Raw genomic sequence first — 24,250 nt, 5'->3', positions numbered from 1 at the left:
TTTCTGCTGCACTGTTTTTTTTAATTCAGTACATGTACTTTCTCAGTCATCTGGCATTTGGTTAACAGTCAATAACTGTCTTGCTAATTGCAAAGTAGTAAATATAATAAGATAGTTACAAGATGCCAATGGATTACCTAAAGCCCATCTCCTGAGGATTAATATTTCCACAACCACTGCATGGCCAGTGATGCCTCAGTTATGTTTGTTACAAGGGGAGTATCTATTTAAAATAATATCTTGTCCTTAAGGACTAACTTCAACATACCCTGGAGGCTCTGGAACACTCCCTGAGGCCATTCCCAGCGAGATGGTACCAAAGCAAGGGGCTCTTCAGTAGCAGTCACTAATTTTCTTTGAAGACATTACTCAGGTACCTAGTGACTGCGGTTCTGAAACGAGGGACTCCACTTTGACACGACAGTGAAAATACCAGCTTTGGCTGGTATTTCATTATTGGAAAACCATTAATCTCCATTTGGAGTGGGGATTCTGCTCTAAAACCTGACTATGGCCTTTTAATCTTGACACAGCAACACAGTCATGTAGAAAATATATGTGTTCAAGTGCCATCAAAAATCTGGTGGTCATCTTTGTCCTCTGGTCAATAAATCTAGTTGTCACTTCCCTCCTCTGTGGAAAAGCAAGTAACAGAGGTTGAAACGTGTGCTGCTGGCTGGCTGCAGGAAAATGGCCTATCATGCTATCATCTGTGGAACTGCTACACTTATATTATGAAGCTTTGCCAATTACAGCCATTATGTAAATGAATGCACACATTATTTCAAACACGCTGCTGCAGTGTTGATTAATTAAATTATCAGAGTGGAACAATTTTAGCTAAGATGATGCCAAGTTTCAGATCTCACAACTCTATGTACAATCACAGCTCATTGGAGCTCTGCACCAGGATCTAAGAGGCTTTGAGAAAGAAGAAGGTTGGACCTCAACATTATGCAAGTGGTGCGGAGGTATTCACAGACCCTTTTGGCAGATCAGGAAACAGAAACACAGAAAAAGGTGGTGTCTTGGGCAGGGTCATCCTAAAGACCCAGCTGGAACTGCCAACACCTCATGTCGTACCTTAAGCACTGACCCATCCTTTTAAACCCAGACTGTATCCTAGGGGTGAGGAGCTGCTAGTCCCTAAATGGTTCACATGAGGAGGGAGGTGACCACGCTCAACAGGAATGTGCCCATCGTCATAAAAGGGGTTCTACACAGCATCTCCTTAGAGATTTAGAAAAATAAATCTCAGTTGCTGCATTACCAAATGAAGTACTTTTTCCCATTTAAGGAAACCCCAAATGCTACGGTTTAAATTTAATTAGCTACGGTACTTCACAGGATAGCACCAAAGTGGTTTTGATAGAATAATGAAATCTTAGATACGAAGGACCTTGCAAATCGGTTAAGAAATCCTCCATGCGAGATGGAAAAAAGATGCTATGCTTTTTCCCTTGAGAGGCTTTTGAAGTGGGGCCTGGCATGGGGCTGCCCACACCACAGGTCACTGCTGTGTCACCCCTCCAGACCTCCAGGTGGCATCTCAGCCTAGTTTATTCTCTGGAACTGAATTGCAAATACATATATTAGCCATATTTTTTTGGCAGAAAAGATCTCTTTTCTCAGACATCCTCCCTCACTCCCAAAAAGGCAGCCCTGTATACTTCTATTTATATCTCCCCTTTTCATTTCCCCTTTTGTCCCCTCTTTGAGAAGCTACTATAAATTTGTAGGTTTTCTTACACCAACTGGCTTCCTGGCATTTTAGATGGATCTCAGAGCTCTCTCAATTTTGTCTGTGTCACATTACACCTCTAAATTACCAACTTTTAAAAATGTTAATTAGCTGGGTAGCAATCATGATGACAAGCATGGCAATCCCCTCTGCCTACTATTAACAATGTTTGGTATTTTGTTGTAAATCATACTCTCGGATAGTTGTAATTCTGCCAAATGTTAACCATTTTAGCCCAAACTCTCCACAGCAGTTGACTGTGTCAGGCTGAGGGTCCCACATTCATCCCAAATGGTCCCACCACCTGCAGGAATAACATGAGGGTGTTTTTGCAGCATCAGCAGGACCCAGGTGAGTGCTTTCACAAGCTGCTCTCAGCTCCCCATACTTGGGAGCAAAGACCCGTCCTGTGGCTCTGCTGGTCTGTCAAGGACAGTGTTCCTTTAGAAAATGAACTGCTCTTGGCCAGGTTAAAAGCATTCAAACTATCCCCAAATGGTACCTACTTAGTAGAGGCTTGTATGAGCACAGAAGGTAAAATCTTGGCTGATTCATACTCCAAGGTGTCCCAGCTCTGTGGGACCTCAGAGGTTGCATTTCTCTTCCTTTCCTAGGAATGGGCTCCTCTCCTGTTTTTCTTTCAGGGCACAGACTCAGTGTTGGACTCTCCCACTGCTGGCTGCTGTTGCATCCCCGGGTTGGGCACTTCATCCCCGGAGCGGACTGTCTGGGGTGGGCAGTGGCATGGGCAGAGTCCTCGGTGCCCAAGAGAAAATACGTGAGGAGAGGCTGCGAGTAGTATCAGCAAGGATGGGGGACAGGGTTTGCCTGGGCAGGTAAACTTCAGGGAGTTAGAGAGCAGGGTAAAGTGAAGGAGGGAGTGAAGGGAGAGGGAGGCTGACGGGAGGAAAACTGGGAACTGAGGCAGAAGTGGGACCATGATGAAGAGTGGAAGCCTTGAGAGATGGTGTGGGTATGGCTGCTGAGGGGGCAGCTGTTCTGAGCTGAGTCTGGGGGAGCAAAGAGCCTTGGTGGGAGGGAGCCTCGGGCTGGGACATGATATCCTGTGGGGCAAGAGACTGAATGGGTAGAGGATGGCACTGGGGCTGAGGGTGGGATGGGGACCCTGGCAGAAATTAACTCATTGAGAGCTGGGAATGGGTCCATCATCCCTGTCCCTCTGTTGTCAGCAAAACCTGGGAATCCCACTGTCCCATATCTTCACAGCACTCATCCTTGCAGTCAAAAGAAACACCTCTCCCACCCAGCTCTCGCTTTGCTACCGCTGTGGACATCTGCAAGGTGCAGCTAAGACTCCTAACCTCAAATAGATGTTACATGATGGAAGTCCTGCTTTTGTTTCCTTTAAAAAAGCAAACTGACTAAAGATGTCATGTATGTAGATGCATAAAGACATCCACTATCTTAACAGAACAGGAATGTTTCACACCCATGAATCTGAGATGAAGAAACAGGCAACTAAAATTGCCCATGACTTCACTTTTGCTTGTGTGCAATATAACATTACATGATTGCATACTATTTTTCCCATAGGATGCCTGCCTCATTTAGTGCACAAGATGTCCTGCTCTGGACGCGAGTCAAGGCTCTGACGTGGAAGAGATGTGTGGCTGCCAAAACCACCCCATCTTTTGCAGAGGTTGGAGGATGTCTAGTAAGTGACCACAGTGAAACTCAGAGTAGCACAGGTGTGGGGAAAGTGGCTTCTCTGACTCCTCCAGCTGCAAAGCCTTGTGCCACACTTTCCACAGAGTGAGACTCATCTCATGCACCATAGCTGCGTAGGAGTCAGTTGTCTGGTCTAAATTACTCGTGCTAGCTCTCTGTCAGTGTGTGCAGACAGGCATTGAACATTATTGATCAGAACTGATCAGTAATTAAGGGCTGAGCTCAGGCCTGGACACTGAGGAAAAAAAACCCAAAATACTGAGTATCTGCTCACTGAGTCAATATGTGCATCCAGGATACTGATGAGCTACAGAAACTTAAGAAAACAAATGTACAAGGAGGCAAATTAGATCTGCAGGGCTAACCTCCAATTTGGTCCCATTTGGAGTGCTTGAATTCAGATGCTTAATGCAGCTTTCTGTTTGTCAAAGTATCATGCACTAAGGACAGGTTTCAGGAGTCCAGTCCTGTGACTCCAACAGGTCCCTCGTGTGTTAGGGATACACAGTTAGTTTTGTGTGAGGATAGATAATCGCTGACAATGAAGCATCTAGTTCAGTTAACCACTGCTCTTGCTTATCGGTGGAGTTCTGTTTCTTCATCCTTTTACTGGCAGATTGCAGAGACCTGCAAAGTGACTCTGCACACTACAAGCCAGAACCAGCTTCACCATATTACAGTGTCTGAATCAGCAGTCTTAGAAGAACAAATCTCAGCTTGATCTTTTACCCTTCTGCTGGAAATATTGCAGGATTCAATTTCTGAGATGGTTAATTCTAGTTTCTCAGTCCTAAGGCAGGTATCTCGAGTCAGAGAAGCACTTAACCATGTGCATACATGTCACTGTTCAGTCAGAACTTACTCCTGGGGTCATTTCTCTAGTATCACTTTCCAGGAAAGAAAAAACCCTTCCTTTGCTTTCCCCATTTGGCAAAGAAGATATATGTGTGCAGCAAAATTGAAGTCAATGGGCATTAAGCACACGCTTGAACGCTTCCTTGAATTGGGACCTCAATTTCTAACGTGGCAGTGATTTGTAGAAAGGATACATGGAAACATAGAGGGGTCTATTTTAAAGGTCAAACTCACTGCTCCCATCTTATTCTGCAGCACTGTTGTGGTCACAACTTGCTTGAAGGCTCTGTGAAAACCACAGAAACATGGCACAGATACACCAGTCGTGACAGTAAGTCTTTATCAGAATATAACATGGCAGAATTTGTGCCACTTACTATATAAGAGACAACAACGCGTGACATGTTTTACTCAGGTTCGCATCTGGGAACAGTGCCAGGCAGCAAGGGGAACATGACTCATGCACACAGACATGCACGCTCAGTGCTCCTGTTTTGCTTAACATACAGTCATATTTTCTTGAAGGGGGTGGCAAGGAAAGTATTTTGCTTTGGTGCTGTTAGGCAGACAGCACACCCCTCTCCCATGTGAACCGACAGCGTTGGTGGGATGTGGGCCAGTCTGTGGCCCAGGCTCTGCCTGGCCACAGCGCATCCCTGTACTGGTCCTGTTTCTTGCACCAGCAGAAACTGGACGGAGCAGTAGGTGGAAAAGAGCGTGTGGGGCACATGCAGCCTGATGGGGTAGTCACTTGACAGTCAATCACTGCAACACAAAATGACAAGGATACCACCTGGGAAATTTCTCTGCTCTGCTGCTTGGACTGCTGGATGCTTTATGACAGAGAGCAGCTGAAGGAAGGTGGTTTTATAAACTGATGGTGGGAAACTACACCCAGAAGGCAGAGATGGGCACTATCTATCCCAGCAAACCAGTTAAATATCAAGGCTAAATTATGGCAGAACTAGGAGCAATTTCCTTTCTAATCCAGCCACCCATAATGAGGTTTTGGAATATCAAGTAGGATAAGATAAAATAATTGTTTTCCTCGTTCTCCCCATGCACAAAAAATTAATAAGAGCATAAACATTAGCAGCATCTCTGAGAAGGCGAAGCTCACTTCACCTTCTTGTCTGAGCGGCTGTAACTCCCACAAAGGGCTGCGCTGTCAGGCAGCGGAATAGGCAATTCTTTCCTTAAATCATGAGTGCTGAGCTGCGAGCAATCGGAGCCTTTTAATGCACCTCCGATACAACTAGTGGCATGACCGCTCGGGTTTGATCAGTAGCCTGGATGTGGCAAGTGCTGGAGCTGCAAGCCAACCTCTATGGGAGAAGTAGCGGTGCTCTGCTGCCTATGTGAGCCTCATTTCAAATGCCGTAAATATTAAGGAATGTGCTACTTCTTCCAACCTTTCAGTGCTCTGTCTCTATGCGCACAGATGGGCGTTGGGAGATAGAAAGCCAAGTACAGCTAAGTGCACTGAAATGCTTTGCAGCTTTTTAAAATTTCATCCAGCATCTGAATCTGTTTATCTAACCTTTTTTTCCCTCTCCTCCCTTTTCTTTCTCAGAGAATTGCTCCTACTGTGTGGATGAAATGCACCAAAATGCAAACAAGCAAAATATGGAGCTGAGCTACGTTGAATGCGAGTTCCTCCATTGCCAGATGTGAAAAGAACAAGAGGTTTGAAAACCGTAATTTGTTTTAAAAAAAATATCATTTGGTACTTCTGAGCAATTTGATGATTTAATGAGCACAGATGGATGTGGGATGAATTTGTAGGAGACAAGTGTTTAATGTATCTGCTCAGATTATTCCAGGACTAAGCATTATCCTTCCTAGTGCATGAAGGTAATTAATATTTCCCATTATGGGCATGAAAAAACTCATATGATCAGTTAAGGAATGCAGATTCACCAATGATATGGAAGTTAATTCATAAATCAATTAGAGAATCTTGCCTGCTGTGTATAATTAGGGTTACTTCAATTATAGCTTATTTTCGGATTTAAGACTCAGGAATTAAAATGCTTAAAATCAGAGTAAGTTCCTTACTGTCATATACTGCAACTGGAAGTATTTAGTCAGTTTTAGCAGTCTAAATCTATTTACTCCTGATTCCAGCATGGCTGAGCAGACACAGCTAACCCATGTCCCTCTGGTTCTATTTTGTCACTTAAAATTGTCATCAGTTAAATGTTTCACTATCTGGATCATCCTGAGGTGAACTGAGAAATTTGTAGGATATGGGACTAGCCCTGGCATATTAAATGCAGTGTCTGGACACCTCTACAGTAAAACTTTGAGAGCAGCACCTCAACAGCCAGCTCTAGAGATGTCAGGGGATGTTCTTCCTGGCTTCTTTTCATGGCTACATTTAACTAAAGGTGCAGCATTCCACTGATTTAGTTACACTGGTGCTAAATCTGGTTTATATTGATTTAGCTTTTCTTATAGCATTAATCTAAACTGATGTAGACCAAATTAAGTGTGCCTAAATAGGGATTGGTTTTTCACTCCTTATACTAAATTGTTTTTTCATGGATTTTAAGGACAAGAGACTACTGTGATAGTCTGCTCTCACTGCCTTCATTACAATGCTGAAGAACTTGCCTGTATTTATTTCTGCTTGAAGTCTAATAGCTGTGCTTGAACAACAGCACCTCTTTCAGGCAAAATGCCCACTCTAGAGTAAAAATATTCCCATGTCTGTCCTGTCTGCAGTGTCTTACAGACTGTTACCAAGCCATTCCTAAGTCTGCTCTTTACCAGGTGTACCAGAGCTCCCTGTATCACTCACTGCAAGTATATTGTTTTAAACTTTTCACTGTTCTTATAATGCTTCTCTAAGGCTGCTCCACTTTGCCTCAGATCTGGCTCTTCTGAAATACACTGTTACTCTGTGTTGTCCTTACCAATGAGTTGAATTAGCTCTGTACCAACGGGTCTGTGCTCTTCATCACCTACATCCCACTTCAGTCCTCTGTTCTGAACAGCAAAGACTTTATGTTGGAAAGTGCAGGTCCAAGACCCAACTCCTGTTGGGCTACACTACATACACACACAATAATTTTCTAGTGATTTCTGATCTAGAGTTAGATTTGATGCCAGTGAATCAGTTTTCAATCCACTTAGTATCTGCTGTGTCAGTTGTGTACAGTTTACTCAGCAAGACATTTTACAGTAACAAACCAGCTGCCTTAGAAAAGTTTAAATATGTTACACTGTCATTGTTACCTTCCCAACCAAACTTCAACCTCCATTCAGTAAAACACTGTGTAAGGTATGGACTGTCCTGTAGTATCCCTTCTATGCCCTGCATTATCTGCTCCATGACCCCAGCTGGATTCAGGGTCAGGTGGCTTGCCCAGTCCATTCCCTTCAGCCTCTTACATACACCCAGACAAAAGTATTTTCTTTCAAACTTCTGGAACTTTACTATTGTTCGAAAATTGTTTTAAATATCAACTCAAGAGTTCCCTAGACTGCTTTTTGAAAACGCTTTGATACTTTTGTAAAAAACATGTTCTCCTCAATCACTTTTGAGTGGAAAGCATTTCAACAGCATCGTATGGGTGCATTATCCTTCCCAGTCCTCAAACTGCAGTCTTGTAGAAAACATTTACCTGAAGCCTGCACATGGAGACCTAGCTCTTTTCTGTACCCCTGTTTCTAGTCAGTTATCTCTATCTCCATCTGCTTTTGTATTTTGGTGTTCCTACTCTACTCTTTTTGGGTTTGCAAGGTCACTCTAAGGTACCAAGGTTCAGAGCAGGCTGCTGAAATGTACTCCAGAATCACCGGTACGTTTCTCTCTAGAAATGGACTACATTTTTTGGTAACAAGTCCCTGAAGATGGCACTATCTGTAAGTATCCTACACAAGGAGAATTTGAAACAGTCTTTGATATTGCAGAACAGGCCAGAAATGGCCTTGGCGAGCCAACACATCATCTCTGTTGCCACCAGGCAGGAAGCATCACATGACAACCTCATAAGTTTATTAAAACATAGGGTCCTACTTAAAAAGTGGCCTTTTCCAACAGCATTGACATCCTTTGGGCTGCGAAAGCACTGCTGTCCTCCATGTTTAGACCACGGCTGTACAGTTCCATGGACAGGTGCTGCTCACCCCTTTTTTAATCAATGAATATTAAACCTGCACTGTGTGTTGAATGATTTTCAATGGGCAGATGCATGTAAGTCCTGTCTTCCTAAAAGACAGCTGAGCCACCTACAGTCAATCCACAAAGCAGCAAAACTGCAACAACCCTTGAGCAAGTTAAACTTGCAGCCCTCCTCCAAATGCCCCCTGAGGATGCAGGTGACCTCAGGAGATACACAGCTTACCTTTCCCGGGGCAAAGGCTTGGGCTCTGGCCGAATAGCTGCCATGGAAGAGAGGGGCTGCCTGGCAGGAGAAGGGATGGAAAAATTCAAATCCAAGGAGCCTGTTTTCCTGTGCAGAGGCTCCAGCCCCATGGCTCCCTGCATTTCACTCTCGATAGGGCATGAGCCAGCCCTGCCATGGCTGGAGAGCGAGGAGAGCTCAGGTCCCACTGCCCCTTGCAGGACTCCTTCGATGGCTGCCTGGGGGTCATGTGTGGGGGACACGGACGGTGGGGAGCGTGACTTCTTTTTTGTTGATGCTCCTGCTAGAAGTTTCAGCAGCCCGCTCTTCTTCTCCTTCTGCAAAGGAACCAAATGAAATATGGGCAGTGAGCAGACATACCAACTCCCTTCGATTTTCTTTTGGAAACCTCCCAAAACTGCCATGACTAGAGGTGGATCCAGGTAGAAATTCAGCTTTTGGTAATAAAGATCCTATGATCCCCATCCACAGGGCTTCAACTCATTCAGCAGAGTAAGGACCTAACTTACTGCAAAGATTATCTCCAATTTTAATGACACAAGGAGTTTTGCAAAAGATCTGTTAAATTTCTTCCTCTTCTGTCAGAAGTGCAAGCCATTACTCAAGACTATCTTCAGAGACTTAGGGCTGTGAAGTTTAGCTATATTTGATAATTTGTTCTATAATAGGATCCCAGGGGATAAAAATGAACCAAGAAACTGCAATACTTCTGGAACAGAAACTCTCTATCTTCAAGCAGGAACACTCTTTGGAAATACAAGCCAGTAATTTATTTATTCTCTGTAGACAAAATGTCCCATGCAAGGTTTAAAATGATTCTCTTTTATGTGCTGACTGCTGAAGTAATTTCTCAAAGCAGCTTTAAAGAATAGGAGGGCTACAATAAAATAAATACAAGCTTTTAGAAGATGCTTGGTTTTACTACAGTAAATGTACTTGGAGTATCTGATATGTCTGCTCCCAAAGTTCTTGTTTGCACTCTTTAGCTGTCACAGACTGGTAAGAAAACAGAAATACCTTATATGTTAAGACATGGAAGAGGTAAAATGAAGCATATAGTTGTTATCACAGAGACAATGTTCATTGATTTTTGAAGAGTAGAGTCTTAACTATGCTTCCAGATCCCAGTCTCCTGCATACCACCAGTTCCAACTATACACTCTGTTTAAAAGGGCGTTTGTCACTTACAGGATGAAAAGATCCATCCTGCCAAGATGTTCATCCAGGCAGAATCCACGGAAGCTAAGGGAGGCTGGCCATATGGCACCATCAGGTCAAAAATACTAAATAATTTCCCCTGGAAACAATAGAAAAGCAGACCAAACGCCCCTGATGAACATCTTTTTTCCCAGATGGGAAGGGACTGTTGTGGGAACTGTGGTAGGTGTGCATGCTGGAATTCACCTGAAGCACCAGAAAAATACTTCATTTTTTCTCTCACTCTCTAATTAAGAAATAGCGCTGCTGTCATCATTATATCAAATTTTAAAGCTCTTCATGAAATTGCAAAACTCTCCTTTCCCTGTGGTACACTGAAACAATAGCTCTAATGATCCCAGCATACTGTGTCAATATGCATTTGAAGGTGTCTAAAGGTCAGTGACAGAATACAATAGCCATTGTGGGGCTCTGGAGAAACAGCTATTGTGCAGCAGTGAGCACTCTGAGCCTCTTTAATTGGCAGCTCTGCACATGCAAAGTAACTATGTGAACTAAAGCCCTGCATAATGAACAATTAATATTCCTATGTGGTAGCAGCTTTTCTAATTTTTACTTCTAATTTAAATACCTTGGCAAATTTTCATTAGAAAAAACTTGTGTGACTTAGACCATTTAAGGCATAGAAGCAAAAATCTTTGGAAGGAAGGAGATGCATATATTCACACCCATCTGCACATTAAAAAGCAGATGAGTCTGACAGTCATTCAATTTTGTTTACAAGAATGGCTTCCACTCTACACAGTTAGCCCTGGCATAAATTTCTACACTCAAGCTACTATCCCTCAGATAATAGAGAGCTATAATGAACTTGCTGATGTACCCTTTGTTCTACTTTAACAAAAGGAAAAGTAAAGAATTGATTTTTAGCTCTTCTTAGTCCACTGAGCATTTTACTAAACTTTTGAGACTGTTCTCTCAAGGGAGATGACTTCAATTGCTAAGCCTAGTTCTGCTAGTCAAAACCGGAGGAGTCTCATCCCTCCCACTGTGCCCTTGGGCAAGATACTTAGAGGTGAACTGATACTAACCACTTTGGGTGCCTGGAGATTAGACATTATGTCCAGCTCTTTCTCCCTTTTGAGTCTGGCAAATGCTCTCAGCCTTCTGGTATCACATTGCCAGATCCTCTGCCGATGCTGCTCAGAGCACTTCAAGCAAAACAAGGACTGTCGGGAGCTGATAATTTACTGTGATGTGTTTCATGAGAAACAGACTGGGTTTGAACCTTCTGTGATCAGCAGTTCAACCTAAACTCCATCATGCCAGCTGCCCCCATCTGTAAAATGGGACTAGGTTAAAACTCCTTCTTGTGCTGTGGGAATTTGTGAATGACTCCAGTGTTAGAAAGCTGTACATTTCTTTGAGAGCAACTGGTCCTTTTCCATGGCTTTAATAATAAAAAAAAAAAAAAAAGAAAAGATTTGGAACGGGATGTTAGTATGCATTCCCAGCAGTGATTTATTTCAAATGTCCAAGTATTATGAATTCATTTAATATTTAGTGTAATAGCAGCCATCCTTCACAAGAAATTAATTTAATATTTATATGGCTGTCCAAGACAGTCCTTTCTTCAGCAGTTTCACTCTAAATCAATGAGGCATTAGTGGGCGTAAATGCTGTAGAGAAATCTACACTGATTGGTTACAGACTGTGGGTTTTGAAAAGAGATAAGAAGTTTACAGAGGACTTATCTGATGACTTTCAGGAATTAAGCTTTTGAATGAAAAAAAAGGATGGTTTACTTTTTCCATTCACAGATGACTGTTTTATTGTTTTCTAGGAAATCTGTAATCTACTGAAGCAGCTGTGTAATTACTGAGTTTTCTTTGTCTGGTAGCTACATTTCCAACTGACTGCAAACTGTGTTGACGTCTGTACCTCCTGAACCTGCCAAGGTCAGACCTTCGCATCTGTGTTGATGGATGGATTCACAGTGTGGACAGCACTTCTCCCATCTCCTGGTTACTGCCCACATGTTTAACTGAATTTAAATCATCACCTTTGTGTTGCTCAGGTTTTATTCTGGGAGGTTCAGACTCAAAAATTCCAAACCATTAATTTCACAAGGATCAATACCTTGTTCAAAAAAAGGCAGAAGAGTGAAATTAGCTCTTTCAAATAAATCTCAGGCTGTTTCTACTTGAGCAAAAAGGACTGTGAACATACAGCATAGGCAGGTCAGAATTTCTTGCTTCTCTAGTGAAGCCTACACTTGAGACTCTGTTCCTATGGTGTAGCATGAAGGAATCTCAGTGGAAATCAGTCTCTGGCAACACAAGGATAGGACGGGCAGCATTTCTGTGACCCTGAAGCATATACCTGGGGAAGCCAGCACTTGGGCAGGTGCAAGTTCCCCTCCATATGTCGCTGTGGGAACATTTGGAAAAGTGAATACAGTCTGAGCTTAAGAACTCATGAAGGACTAGATCAAAATTAAAGTCTCAGATATGTAAATGTTGAAATATTTTGCTTCACAGTAATTGGGGATGATTTTTCCCCTCATTAATAACCCCACTTGAAGATAATAACTAGCTCCTCTTTCAGCCTCAGAGATGAGATGAGCCCAGAATGCAGCTTCGTTGATGACTGAGTGATAACGGAGTCCCCTGTCTGCAAAGCAATAATCATGCTATAATCCAAATACCAATTATATGTACTGGCTATATTAATACAGATCTTTTTTTTTTTTTTAAACCACCCTAATAAACAGAAATTTTTGTTTTAGTTTTCTTCATCTGCAGCTCCTAATACTTAATTTCCTACCTATCCAGGCTCATTAAATAAATGAGGAAACCTTACTGCAGCTGATAGAAAAACCGGCTCCAGCCACTGAAATGAGGTAATTTCTCATGCAACACCAGTTACATCAGTAGATAAGAGAGCCAGAGGGAGAAAAAAAGGTTTCATTTAAAAATGAAGAAAAGAGAAACAAAACTGTTTAAATGCTGCCCTGAGTCCTACAGAACAAATGAGGAACTCATCTATCAGTCGGTACGCCCAAACTACCACCTTTATTGTCTGTTTAACTTGGTCAGTATTTGTTTCAGCAAATTTAAGTTAGTGTCTGGAGAACAGTACATCTTTATTCTGATACCAACTTGGTTACTGGTGATTGATGCTTGCACTGAAAGAGTAGGTGGCATTTTGGATTACATCGTTTAGGAAAAAAGCTATTTGGATTTTTAAAATCTGTAAAATTATTTGACTTGAGATTTTGATAATTATTTAAAAAGAGCAAAAAACAAACCAGCATCATCACAAAGGAAAGTTTCAGGTTTAGGATGTCTTTGGATATGTATTTATCATTTGCAGTTTGCCACTATTTCTCACGAGGCATAGGTGACATACTGAACAAGACAACAGTAATTACTACATGATTACTTCTAATTTTAGGGAAAGACTAGTTTTGTATCATATATTGTATGGAAATACTTGAAGGAGATTTAGTTTTTAATGGATACAACTGCTTCTGGCCAGAAGTCTACTATTATAATCTCAGTATACAAGTTACATGCCAAGGAACAAAAATGATTTTAGAATCATAATATCATTAGTTTTTAAATCCCAGTGGTAGTAACATGCTTACATACATGCACAAACATATTAAACTTATGGTCACTAATTTGAAGATAACTAGTATTAAAGCCAGGAGAAAATAAGAAAAATGTCTTGCAGCTAGACCTGATTGGGAATTTCAAATGTTTTGAAAACAAAACTAAGAAGAAATTAGTGTTCAGGTCCCAATACAGCAAAGCACATAGGCACTTCATCGTACACTTTTGTTGAACTGGGGCGGATGCAAGGCTCTAGAGACTACTAAAAGAGATAAAGAGGGAATCTAAAAATATATTTGAATATTCAATTTAGACGGCATATTAGATCTTTCAAACACTGGAACAAAGTCAAAGGGAAAACCTGAAGAGGAAGCAGAGAGTCTCAGCTATTGGTGAGCTTCCTGGAGGCTGCTGAATTCATAACAGGCAGAAAGCAAAAAGAACACTAACACAATTAATGGCAAATGAGGGATAGATGATCTGCTACGCTGAAATTCAAGTTTTTCTGTGTTTGATGGAGGGAGAAGCTGATGGATGGATAGTTTTGTATTTCCTTGCTTCTCCTGGTCTGGTATGTAGGGAATAGGGGATGATTATGAAAAGGATGGAAAATTGTTAAGATTTGCAACTTACTCCATGCCCCAATAACAGTTTTCAGTGATATTTTTTAGTGGGAACAGCTGAAACAGAGCACCAGGGAATTGAAAACTACTGCTGTGATGAAGTAACTCAAAACTGTGTACTGATAAAGTGAAATGCAAGGATAACACCAAAGAAGATGATGAAACCATGGTTCTCATGAAGCCCGTGGCAACATTTCCACTTATTTCCAAGCAGTCACTGCCTCTAGAACTAAGCTCAGATGGATGTGTTTTAGTCCTGATCCTAGTCCATCTCTTCCTTTGAAGTGTGAGCAACCTCTTTGGGGACACAAAAGAAGGGAGTAGGCATTCTATCCTTGTATATATTTGACATTCAGCTCCCTTCTTCACTCAGCAATCCACTGGATGTTTGATTATCCTACAACAAGGGAACTTCAGCACAAAACATTGAAATCTCTCCTTCTCTGCTCCACTCTCTTGCCCCCTGCACAGCCTATACAGAGATGTGTAAAGCATACATACTTTCCTTGGGGAATGTGGTTTCCCATCTTATTTCAGAAGAAAAAAATCAATCAAGGAGTTTCATGCAAATGCTTCAAGCAAGGGATGACTAAGCATGAACAAGAGTTTCTGCTCTGTCATATAAGAAATCCTCATCATTTATTTCTGGAAGGAAACCTTGGCACCCTGCAGAGCTGGACACATGCTGTGAATCCTAAGTGGAAGCAGGTAACTTCCTCAGAGAAAAAAAATGAGATCCGAGCCACCCTTCCCTTACCAGTATCTCCTGCTGTCTTAGACACCTGTTCTGCTTGTCAGATTTTGTGAATCCCATTTTCTAGGCATTTAATTCTACCCTCACATTAAATGAGAATTATGAATTCCATTATAAAGCAAGAGCCTTAAAGGCAATAAACGTCCATACTCAGGAAAAGTTAATGCTCATTGTGTAACTGGCCAAAAAGAGAATACAGTGTGCACTCTGGGAATACAAATCCCAAGTATTCCCATGGTACTATTGACTCTAAACTGCCTATTTTCACAGAGAAAACTTGATGCTTAGCAGTGTCAAAAAGGCAAGAGAGAAGATTGGGAATTGTTATGAAAGGTTTAGAGAGAAAGGTAAAACCATCTGCAGAAAACAGTGCTGGGAGAAGCCCTGCCATGCCTACCTTCCTGAATGCTGTCCCATCTTCTGGCCACTGCAGCTGGAATAGGATATTGCAGAACTATAAACAGCACAGAGAATGGCAATGAGGACCATGAGAGGTGTAGAACAACCCCTGTACATTGGAGATGCCTGCTTGGAAAGCAGACAACTGACAGGAAATCTGATAGTGGCCTACAAAATCCCCTACAGACAAGGTAACTTGCGAACAGATCACTTATTTCCCACAATACAGGAATTAGGGGGAACTTAACGAGATTATCAGGCAAATGGTGGAAACTAAAAAATAGGAAGCATTTTTTCACACAACGCATAATTAAATGGACACTTACTGCACACAGTATTGCGGAAGCCAAAAGTATGAACAGGTTCAAAGGGGTTTAGACAAATTAATGGAGAACAGATCTAGCAAGGGCTATTAAAATAATGGTATGAATCCAACCTCTGCTTCAGGAAGTCCCAACAGGTAAATGAAACAGCACTTACAGCATACACAGGGTGACTCCACCTTGCTACAAAGATATCATAAAAACAGTGAGAAGTAATGCTATGATAAAAAAATTAGCTATTTGGGCAAGAGCATTGGAAACAGGACAAAGACAGGAATAAGCTCTCCCCTGTGCCCTCCCAGCTTTGGGAAATCAGCTGTTCAGAGACTTCCTCAGCTGCAGGGGTCTGAGAGAGGGCAAAAGGCAGCCGGCAGGATGCAGTGTCAGCCAAGGAAGAGACACAAAAGGTTGGGAACTGTAACACCAGAGCACTTTCACAGCCCTGCAATTGCTATTTGGATTCCTTAGCTCCATCTCTGCTCTGCAAAAGGTTGTAGATCAGGGGCTGCAGCATTCACCCTGCACCAAGGAGCCAGAAAAGCACTGGTGATGGGGCTGACAAGGACCTATTGCTTCCTGGAGCCAGTTCACATCCTAACCTGGCATTACACTGCCTTTGTACATACCAAGGGCTTCCTTGGAGCTACCATGGGGGTCTCCTACATAATGCTACACTGTGTCTAGAAAACCTACCCAAAACTGAAGTCCAGCAAACCCCCCTGTGTTTTAATATAAATCAAGTATGACCAGATGATTTAGGCAACTGTGTAGACTAACTGTACTTTCCAGAGAGTTTAAGCAAAACAGCTGGACAGAATATGAGCATCCTTCTGAAACTTTAGGTTCATTTATTCAAGCTAGAGAAGAATCTATCACAGCTTTATTGACAGCACAGGATTCTGAAATGAGAAAAAGATGTACAAACACATTAACTGTTAGACAAACTGCTTAGAAATAGTGTTTTTAAATAAGATGATTTAGACTGACTAGTTAGCTTGATACTTCTTGTCTCTCATAAGGAAGTGCAAAAGATTTATTGGTCCTGAGGAGCACTGGGAGCAACACTCACATTTTGCAGAAAACCAGAGCAAGCTCACTCATTGAACACCTGAATGAAAGAGAATCAATGACAGAAGTCAGGATGTGCTTTGACATACTCCAATCTTACACGTAGTTAGCTCTGGCTCTCCCCATCCACAAGGGATGGATTTCATTTCAGAAGCAAACAGTTAAAATTGCTTGGTCTTGCTTTGTAATCTTATTAAACGACAGGCAAGTGAGACTTGTATTTTTACAGAAAGCAGAAACATGTGGGTGAAAGGTTTGGATTACTGGAGGTCATCTTGTCCCTTGTCACTGATGTATCTATTCCCGCTTGGTTGATGTTGTTCCAGCAGCTGTGCCACCTCAGGCTGTAATTTCAGCACTTCCAACAAACTAAACAGTATTGGGCTGGCCTGCATTCAGAGGGAAGATTGCTTGTGAAAAATTCAGGCATTGCAGGAGGAATATTCTTCTCTCAAAATCAATTCCCCATGGAAGAGAAAAAGGGCTCTCCGTGGACAATGAAAAATTGCCAGGATTTGCATGTACTAGACAATAGAACACATTACAGTGAAATAATTCCTACAAACAATTCATCAATTCATAAAAGATGCATTTAGCTAGAGACTGAGGAGTCAGCTGAGACTGACAGAACACATCACACCCACATGGACTGTGGCCTAGAGGTGATGAAAACAGAAGCTCCTCTTGCTCAGGCAACATATTTCTGAAAATTAGCTGGGCTTCACAATGCCACTGGGGCAGCCTGGACTGGCTGAGAGGGGCCCTGATGGTTCTTAGATGGTCTAACATTGTAGAAGCAGGTCCTTGACACCATCAAGGCCATGAGCATGAAAAATTCAGTCTCTCTGAAGACTGCCCTCCAGTTTTGGCATCTCCTACAGCATCAAATCTGAGCATCCAAAAGATTATTCCTAATGTCTTTTGTGCATTAAAAAAATTAGGTCTTGCCCCTGCTCCCTCCTGCCCTCATGAAACTGTCTCTCAAACAAGGCAAGAGATACTTTATTAGCATCAAGAAGAGAAATACCAACATGCTCAAGCCGACGGCTTCTTTTCTGGGAGTAAGGGAAAGCTCATCCTCTGTGCGCCCAGGGGATCACAGGGCGTCCCAGGTGCTCTGTCTCCGTGGGCATTGCAGGTCTCACTGTACCCAGCAGCACCGCACAGGGACAGAGCTGTTGTCTGGCGTGCTGAGGTGTGATCAATTATTATGGTGCATGAGCTTTGCAGGCAAAGCAGCTGAGGTCTCTGTAATCTCCCCTGTCAGCTGTGCTACAGGCATTTTCAGTCCTACTATGTTTCCAAGAAATGCCCTGTGAATTACTCCTGGGACACACTGAGGTGGCTGAAGTCCTTTTCTCTTATAAGGACCAATTGAACACATATTCTCTTTAAAAGATTAAGAAAGAATCCCAGAATCATTTTAAAGGATTGCAAAGTAAGTGGCTGTCAGTATCAGAGGAATGCTCAGGCATGTAAATGACAACTTCTTTGATAAAGTGACCAAGGTGTGGCTTTCCAAATGTCACAGCACTTGGGTTGCAATTACTAGTAAACTTTGCAATAGCAAAAAGCTTGCTAGAAGCTGCTCAGGCCCTGGCAGCATTGTAATAAAAGCATCATCTCTTCAGCAAAAATTGGATTTCATCTTTTTTCCTAGTTTCATCTTTTTATTACTTAAAAAGTAAAAATGGACCCATCAAAGACTATTTGGTAAAAAACCCCTCCCAATACCCTTATACTGATGTCAAGTCTTTAGCAGCATAAAATTCCACTTTCTTAAATTAAAGAGCTGAGCAAGAAGGATCATCAAGGAAAAACAGAGCTAACCAAAGGGAACAACTAGGGTCTAAGTAGGGAAGGGGAGTCAATAGCACTGTGGCTTTTTTCCCTTTTGCACTGAGTCTGTTTTTATATTGCAGTCTTATCCCTCTGTTCTATCCTCCCTTCCTTTGTTTTATCCGCTGCTTTTTCCCTGACACATGACCTGCAGGTATGACCATATAATTAAATGCAATTGAGTTGCACTGATTTAACTAATTGCCACCTATCATGTGTGCCACCTAAGCCAATGTTCTTATCATGCGTGCCACTTAAGCCAATGTTCTCCATTTCCTCATCCTACCCCAACTGTGAGACAAAACACCTTAGCTCAAATGTCAGGCTTAAGTTGATTTAGGTAACCCAAGATGTCTGAGAACATGCTTTGTGCCAAAGCTGGTAGTAGGATAATTTCAGTGGTGCAGCCAGTGAGTGGCATCTCACACGGGTTACACACGTAGTCACATCTGTAATCTCAAGAGCTCTCTGGACACAAATTTGTTGCTTGTCTGGAGTGTTCCATGCAATGAGGCAGTGACATCTGGTTGGTGTTTTCACATGTGACTACTGCAGAAATAATTAGCAATGACAACATATATACAGCGTATTCCTCTTTACTCTGCCAGCTAGTTGACTGATGCAGAAGAGGCCAGTGTGATGAAATAAAAGGTGGATCCTGCCAACTAGCAGCAAGAAATGGTCAATTTTGACACACAAGCTCAAAATGTCTCTATGAAGATGTTGGTCACACACACCTCACATCTGAAAATGATGGAAACTATATAAAGATAAAATCACTACTGCACTGGAGCAGAAATGACAGCTTTGTCATAATAGTCCATCTCTGAGCCCACCTACTATAGATGAAGATGAAAAACCCTTTACACAAGTCAGATAACAGTGCAAGAAGATTTCCCCTTGACTGCAGTGGTTGATCGACTGATGGTCTGTACAGACTGACAGCCTTTCTTATTTTCATTTTAGCAAAACAGTGTGGGTAAACATTGACTTAGAATTGTCTCATCTTCAATTTGATCATGGTTGATTGGAATGTCTCTGCCTATAAAGATAACAGAATTAGTAGTCCATTAGTTCAGCAATCATGACTTTTATTCAAGCTCCTGTACTATGATTACTTTGCTGTATCTGACAATCTTCCCACAGCAGAGCAGGCAGTATGATGAATATCTCACATGAGTTTGTTCTTTCAACTTCTTGACAGGACAGCAATGTGTGTGTTTGAGGGGTCCCTTCTAGTCCTGCACTCCCTCTTTTTAACTCAGTAGCATACATGCAAGAACTCAAACTGCAGATAACCAGATACTACCAGTTGCTTTGCAATGTTTTCCAGTTAATGATTTTTTATGAAATCAAGAGGATATTTGAATTAGGTACCAACAGGGCTTGTCTCAGTCCCAATGCTAGTCAATCTTTTAATTAAGTACTTGGTAGGTGAGCTAGAGAGTGCACTTCTAAAACCAGCAGTGGGCACTAAGCTGATGAAGCCTGCAAGCAGTTGGAAGGTGTACTGATTTTAGCTGGGATACAGTTAATTTTCTTCATAGTAGCCCGTATGATGCTATGTTTTGGATTTGTGACCACACAAGGGTAACAACACACTCCGTTTTAGTTACTCTTGAGCAGTGCTTGTACACTGTCAAGGCCTTTTTTGTTTCTCATGCTGCCCCTCCAGTGAGTAGGTTGCGGGTGCCCAAGAAGTTGGCAAGGGACACAGCTGGGACAGCTGACCCCAGCTGACCAGAGGGATATCCTAGACCATATGATGTTGTGCTCAGCAATAAAAGGTGGGGGAAGAAGCAGGAAGGGGGGACATTCAGAGTGATGGCATTTGTCTTCCCAAGTCACTGTCATGTGTGACAGAGCGCTGCTTTCCTGGAGATGGTTGAACACCTGCCTGCCAATGGGAAGTAGAGAATGAATTCCTTGTTTTTCCGTGCTTGCAGGCACAGCTTTTACTTTACCTATTGAAGTGTCTTTATCTCAGTCCATGAGTTTTCTCACTTTTACCCTTCTGATTATCTTCCATTCCCACTGTGGTGGGGAGTGAGTGAGCAGCTGTGTGAGGCTAAGTTGCCTGCCAGAGTTAACACAAAAACAGAAGGATAAACAGGGTATTCAGAACAATTTTCCTAAAACGGAGAAATGATCCCAAATCACCATGGTGAGATCTGCAAAGATAACCATGACATGCTACTGTTAGGAAGGAGAAATCAAATGTACAGATGCCAGCAGCTCCGCAAAAAGGGACATGGGAGTTACACTGGATCACAAACGGGCCATGAGTCAAGATGCTGCTGCAAAAAAGGAAAACTTAATCTGGAAACATATTAACAAACATCTTATATGTAAGCCATGGAAAGTGCTTATTCCATGCTAATTGTCACTAACAAGGTTTCAGCAAAACTCCACTCTGGTGCATTGCTCTTTAAGATCCTAGCAAGCTGAATACTGCCCAGAGGAAAGCTGGAAGTGTAATCAAAGGCCTAGAAAGCATTACCTGTGAAGAAAGGCTAGGAACTGGCCCCAGTGAGGTTGAAAGAACAGAATTCTTGAGGACTGAACACATTATTAGTTCTCTAATATATGGAAGGCTGTCAGGAGAAAGCTGATCAGCTGTTCACCTGGGGCAGGACATGAAGAAGGCAGATTCATTTGTAAACATAAAAGATTCAGGAGGGATAATAGGGAATTTTCTGGCCGTAGGAATATGAAAGCACAGGAATAGATTGTCCAGAGAAGTTGTGTAATGATCATAATTGAATAATTTTAAGAAAAGTTAGACAGACATCTGTGGTGGGTAGTTGGCATACATCTGACTTTCTCACAGTTGGTGAATGGAAATCCATCCCAAGCCTGTGGGACCACCACCCTTCCTACCTTCCTGTGCCACTTTCCCTGCTGGCCAGCTGCATCTCTCAGCCAGGTTGCATCAAAGCCTGCCAACCAGGAGTATCTGGCTTAGACAAAACCTGTCCAGAAAAATTTTAAAAGTTGGAAAATCAGTTCTCTCTTATGTCCTGATCAAAGCCTAGCTTATGCATTTCCTTTGCCACAGCAGGCACCATTGTGTTGATAGGACCTGCCTGCCTGACCTCCCCCCTTTTCTGCCTCAAAAATTAAGATATGATGAGTAACATAACGTTGTACAGGAGGGAATAGAGATCTCTGAAGTCATCAAAAAAGCCAGCTAGTTCCATTTTAAAATATACAGTTCTGAACTGATCATGAATTGAGAATAAAAACTACAGTACAGGAAATCTACTTTACTACAAAATAAGTTGGCCATGGACTCACATTAAATTACTTCTTCTCTCCCTGGGGCATCTGGTGATGAAGCCCAATGCCAGTCTACTGCTAGCATGCTGAATACAGTGAGCTGTGAGTGAAGGTTAATATTTTATCTTCTGTAGTCTTAACTTACGGAAACACATCAGTGAATACGAACCAAACAAAATATATGTCTTAAAGCAAAGCAACAGGTTGAGTTCTGCCTTTATAATGAATCGTTTTTTAAAAGGTTGACTGCTTGACACCCTATATTAATTGATTACAGGCAGCCTGCAGACATAGTGTCTCAAAAGTAACTTTTGCATGGTGTACTTTTTGAATTCCTGAGACTGATCTTTTCTCCAGAGGGCATAATAAGAGAACCTTTTTTTTCAGTCCTTCAGAGACCAGCACTGACTCCATGTCTTGACTTGGTCTGAAGGGAATTACTAGATGCATGAGACATTCAGTCAAAAAAATAACAACCCAGCCTGACTTTAAAGTGGCTTTACCATTTGGCAAAAGAAAAGCTGAGGGCTTGTGAATCTTCCTGCTGCTACTGCAAAATGAAAAATAAACAAAAATGTACAAAGTAAGATAAATATCCCTTTGCTATAACTTGGTTATGCCCCTGCGTTACATGATAAAAACAGAAACATGCCACAGATATCTGTTGTCTGTTATAACATACTGTTCCTACAGTACTGATGTTTGTCAGAAACCACAATTTCATTTAGTTTATGTAATTCTTCTAACAGAGCCTACTGAAATATTTCTGCAGTGATGCTAGATATTTTAACCCACCTGTTATGTGTAACTATAGAGAAAAGCAAAGAAAAATACCAGTACCTGTGTAACCGAAAAAATAAACATGGGCACTGAAAAGTTGATTATAGCCAATTTTCACAGGGAAGTTCAAACTTAGTTTCATAAAACAACTGCACTGGCACTTGAGATACTTGTATGTCAGTGAATAATCTCTGTTGCTTCTTGGTGGTTTAAGACTTTCTGGCTTGTGAATCCACAGTTGGAAAACCACTGAGGAAAGCAAATGAGTCCTGGACACGTGGGAGGCCAAGATGCCACCAACTGTTGACACATTGCAAGTTATTTTGTTGTTTTCAAGGCATCCAGCTTCTTACTGTGTTTTTCTGCTGGAATGGTTTCATCCTGCATGTTTCCTTCCTGGGAGTGGTGGGCAGTGGCAGCCCCATGACAGGTTTGCGTGTTACTGTTCCAAGCCAGAAAGTGGAGGACAGGGACAGGCACAGCATTTGCACTCTGTTTTTTTTTTTCCACCTGTGCATGGAAATTAGGAGCTTGATGTTATGAGGGAATGAGGGATCAATCTGTGTTCTCCAGACCCAGGGCAGGGAGAAGGCAGAAGCTGTGATGGGACGCTCAGCTGCAGAGTTGTGCATTTTGGGGTGGGGATTGGCCCCTATGATCCCTCAACAGCCGGAATGTGTCAGTGTCTCCCATTGATACCACAAGAGTGCTTACATTTCACCCGACTAATCCAAGGAGATGCTTGCCATCCCCTCCCACAGCCTGGCCCCATCCAGCCATCTGGTCCTGCGTGATTCCTTCTGCAGGCAGGGGAATGCCATGGGAACGCCAGTGCCGGGATGCTCACACGCAGACACGCACATGCACTCGCGCACACACACGCCTCCAGCCTTCTGCTTCCAGCGTTCCCTTGCATGCTCTTTCCTTTGTCAGTTCTACTTTCTTCCCCAAGCAGCACTAAGGATTTAGTAAAAGCCCATGGGTTCCCTGTGTTATAAAATCAGGTCTCTACAGGTGCCAGAACGCTGTGCCTTGGCATCCAAACAGTTTCGTCTCCAGTTAGTAGATAAACTGAGTTTCCTCTTGAAGCTAAAGCACTCTCCGTCTTCTCTTCCCCTGGATCTGCTTCCCCTTATGGCCACAGAATGCAGCACAGAACCACTCGAAACGGCGTTAGAGAAATTCACTGCGGACACTTGAGAAATCCTATGACAGCACCGTGAGGCAGATAAGCAGAGGCGGGGGGAGAGGAGAGAGAAGACGAATAGCTTTCAGAGACTGCTTGGCAGCGAAGTCAACACTTGAAATATCTGTGGGGAGTTTGAAAGCATTTCCTAACATCAAAAATGCGAAGAAGAAAAAGAAATTTTGATCAATGGCTTATTGCCCTTGATCTAAGCAAAAGAATCCTAGCCAGTCAGAAATAACAGAAATCTGTTTTATTGTAAAGCTGAAGTTTTCTATGTTTTGACAGCTGGGGCTCATGCATTTGGCTGGGTTATTTGCCAGCCTTAAAATATTCATCAGTGAGTTGCCAGGTTTTTGTCCTTTCAAATTGAATTCTAATGATGAAGGAGAAGGTGCTGGAGAGATTTTAAGCACGAGTTCTCAGCCCTAAAACAGAACTTTGTGGCCTGAATTCACATGACCAGAAAAAGAGGTTTCCAATCCTTGGCCAAGTTTCTGGTGAATCACTTGCTGGTCACAGAGCCAAGATTGACTTTCTGGAGCATGGGAAGCAGTGGCTCATTT

At 42.3% G+C, this 24,250-nt stretch overlaps 1 protein-coding gene across 1 annotated transcript in view; it reads right to left on the bottom strand.

The window, feature by feature from the left end:
- SH3RF3 (SH3 domain containing ring finger 3) overlaps positions 1–24,250 on the bottom strand; it is a 257,874-nt gene that overhangs the window by 5,168 nt on the left and 228,456 nt on the right. The window contains exon 9 of the mRNA XM_074859161.1: positions 8,638–8,975. Coding sequence (XP_074715262.1) covers positions 8,638–8,975 — 338 coding nt within the window. The remainder of the gene's footprint in view (positions 1–8,637; positions 8,976–24,250) is intronic.

The sequence above is a fragment of the Strix uralensis genome, chromosome 2 (genome assembly GCF_047716275.1).
Source record: "Strix uralensis isolate ZFMK-TIS-50842 chromosome 2, bStrUra1, whole genome shotgun sequence".
Lineage (NCBI taxonomy): Eukaryota > Metazoa > Chordata > Aves > Strigiformes > Strigidae > Strix > Strix uralensis.
Note: the sequence above shows the minus strand (reverse complement) of the source record. Positions and strands in the feature narration are given on the sequence as shown.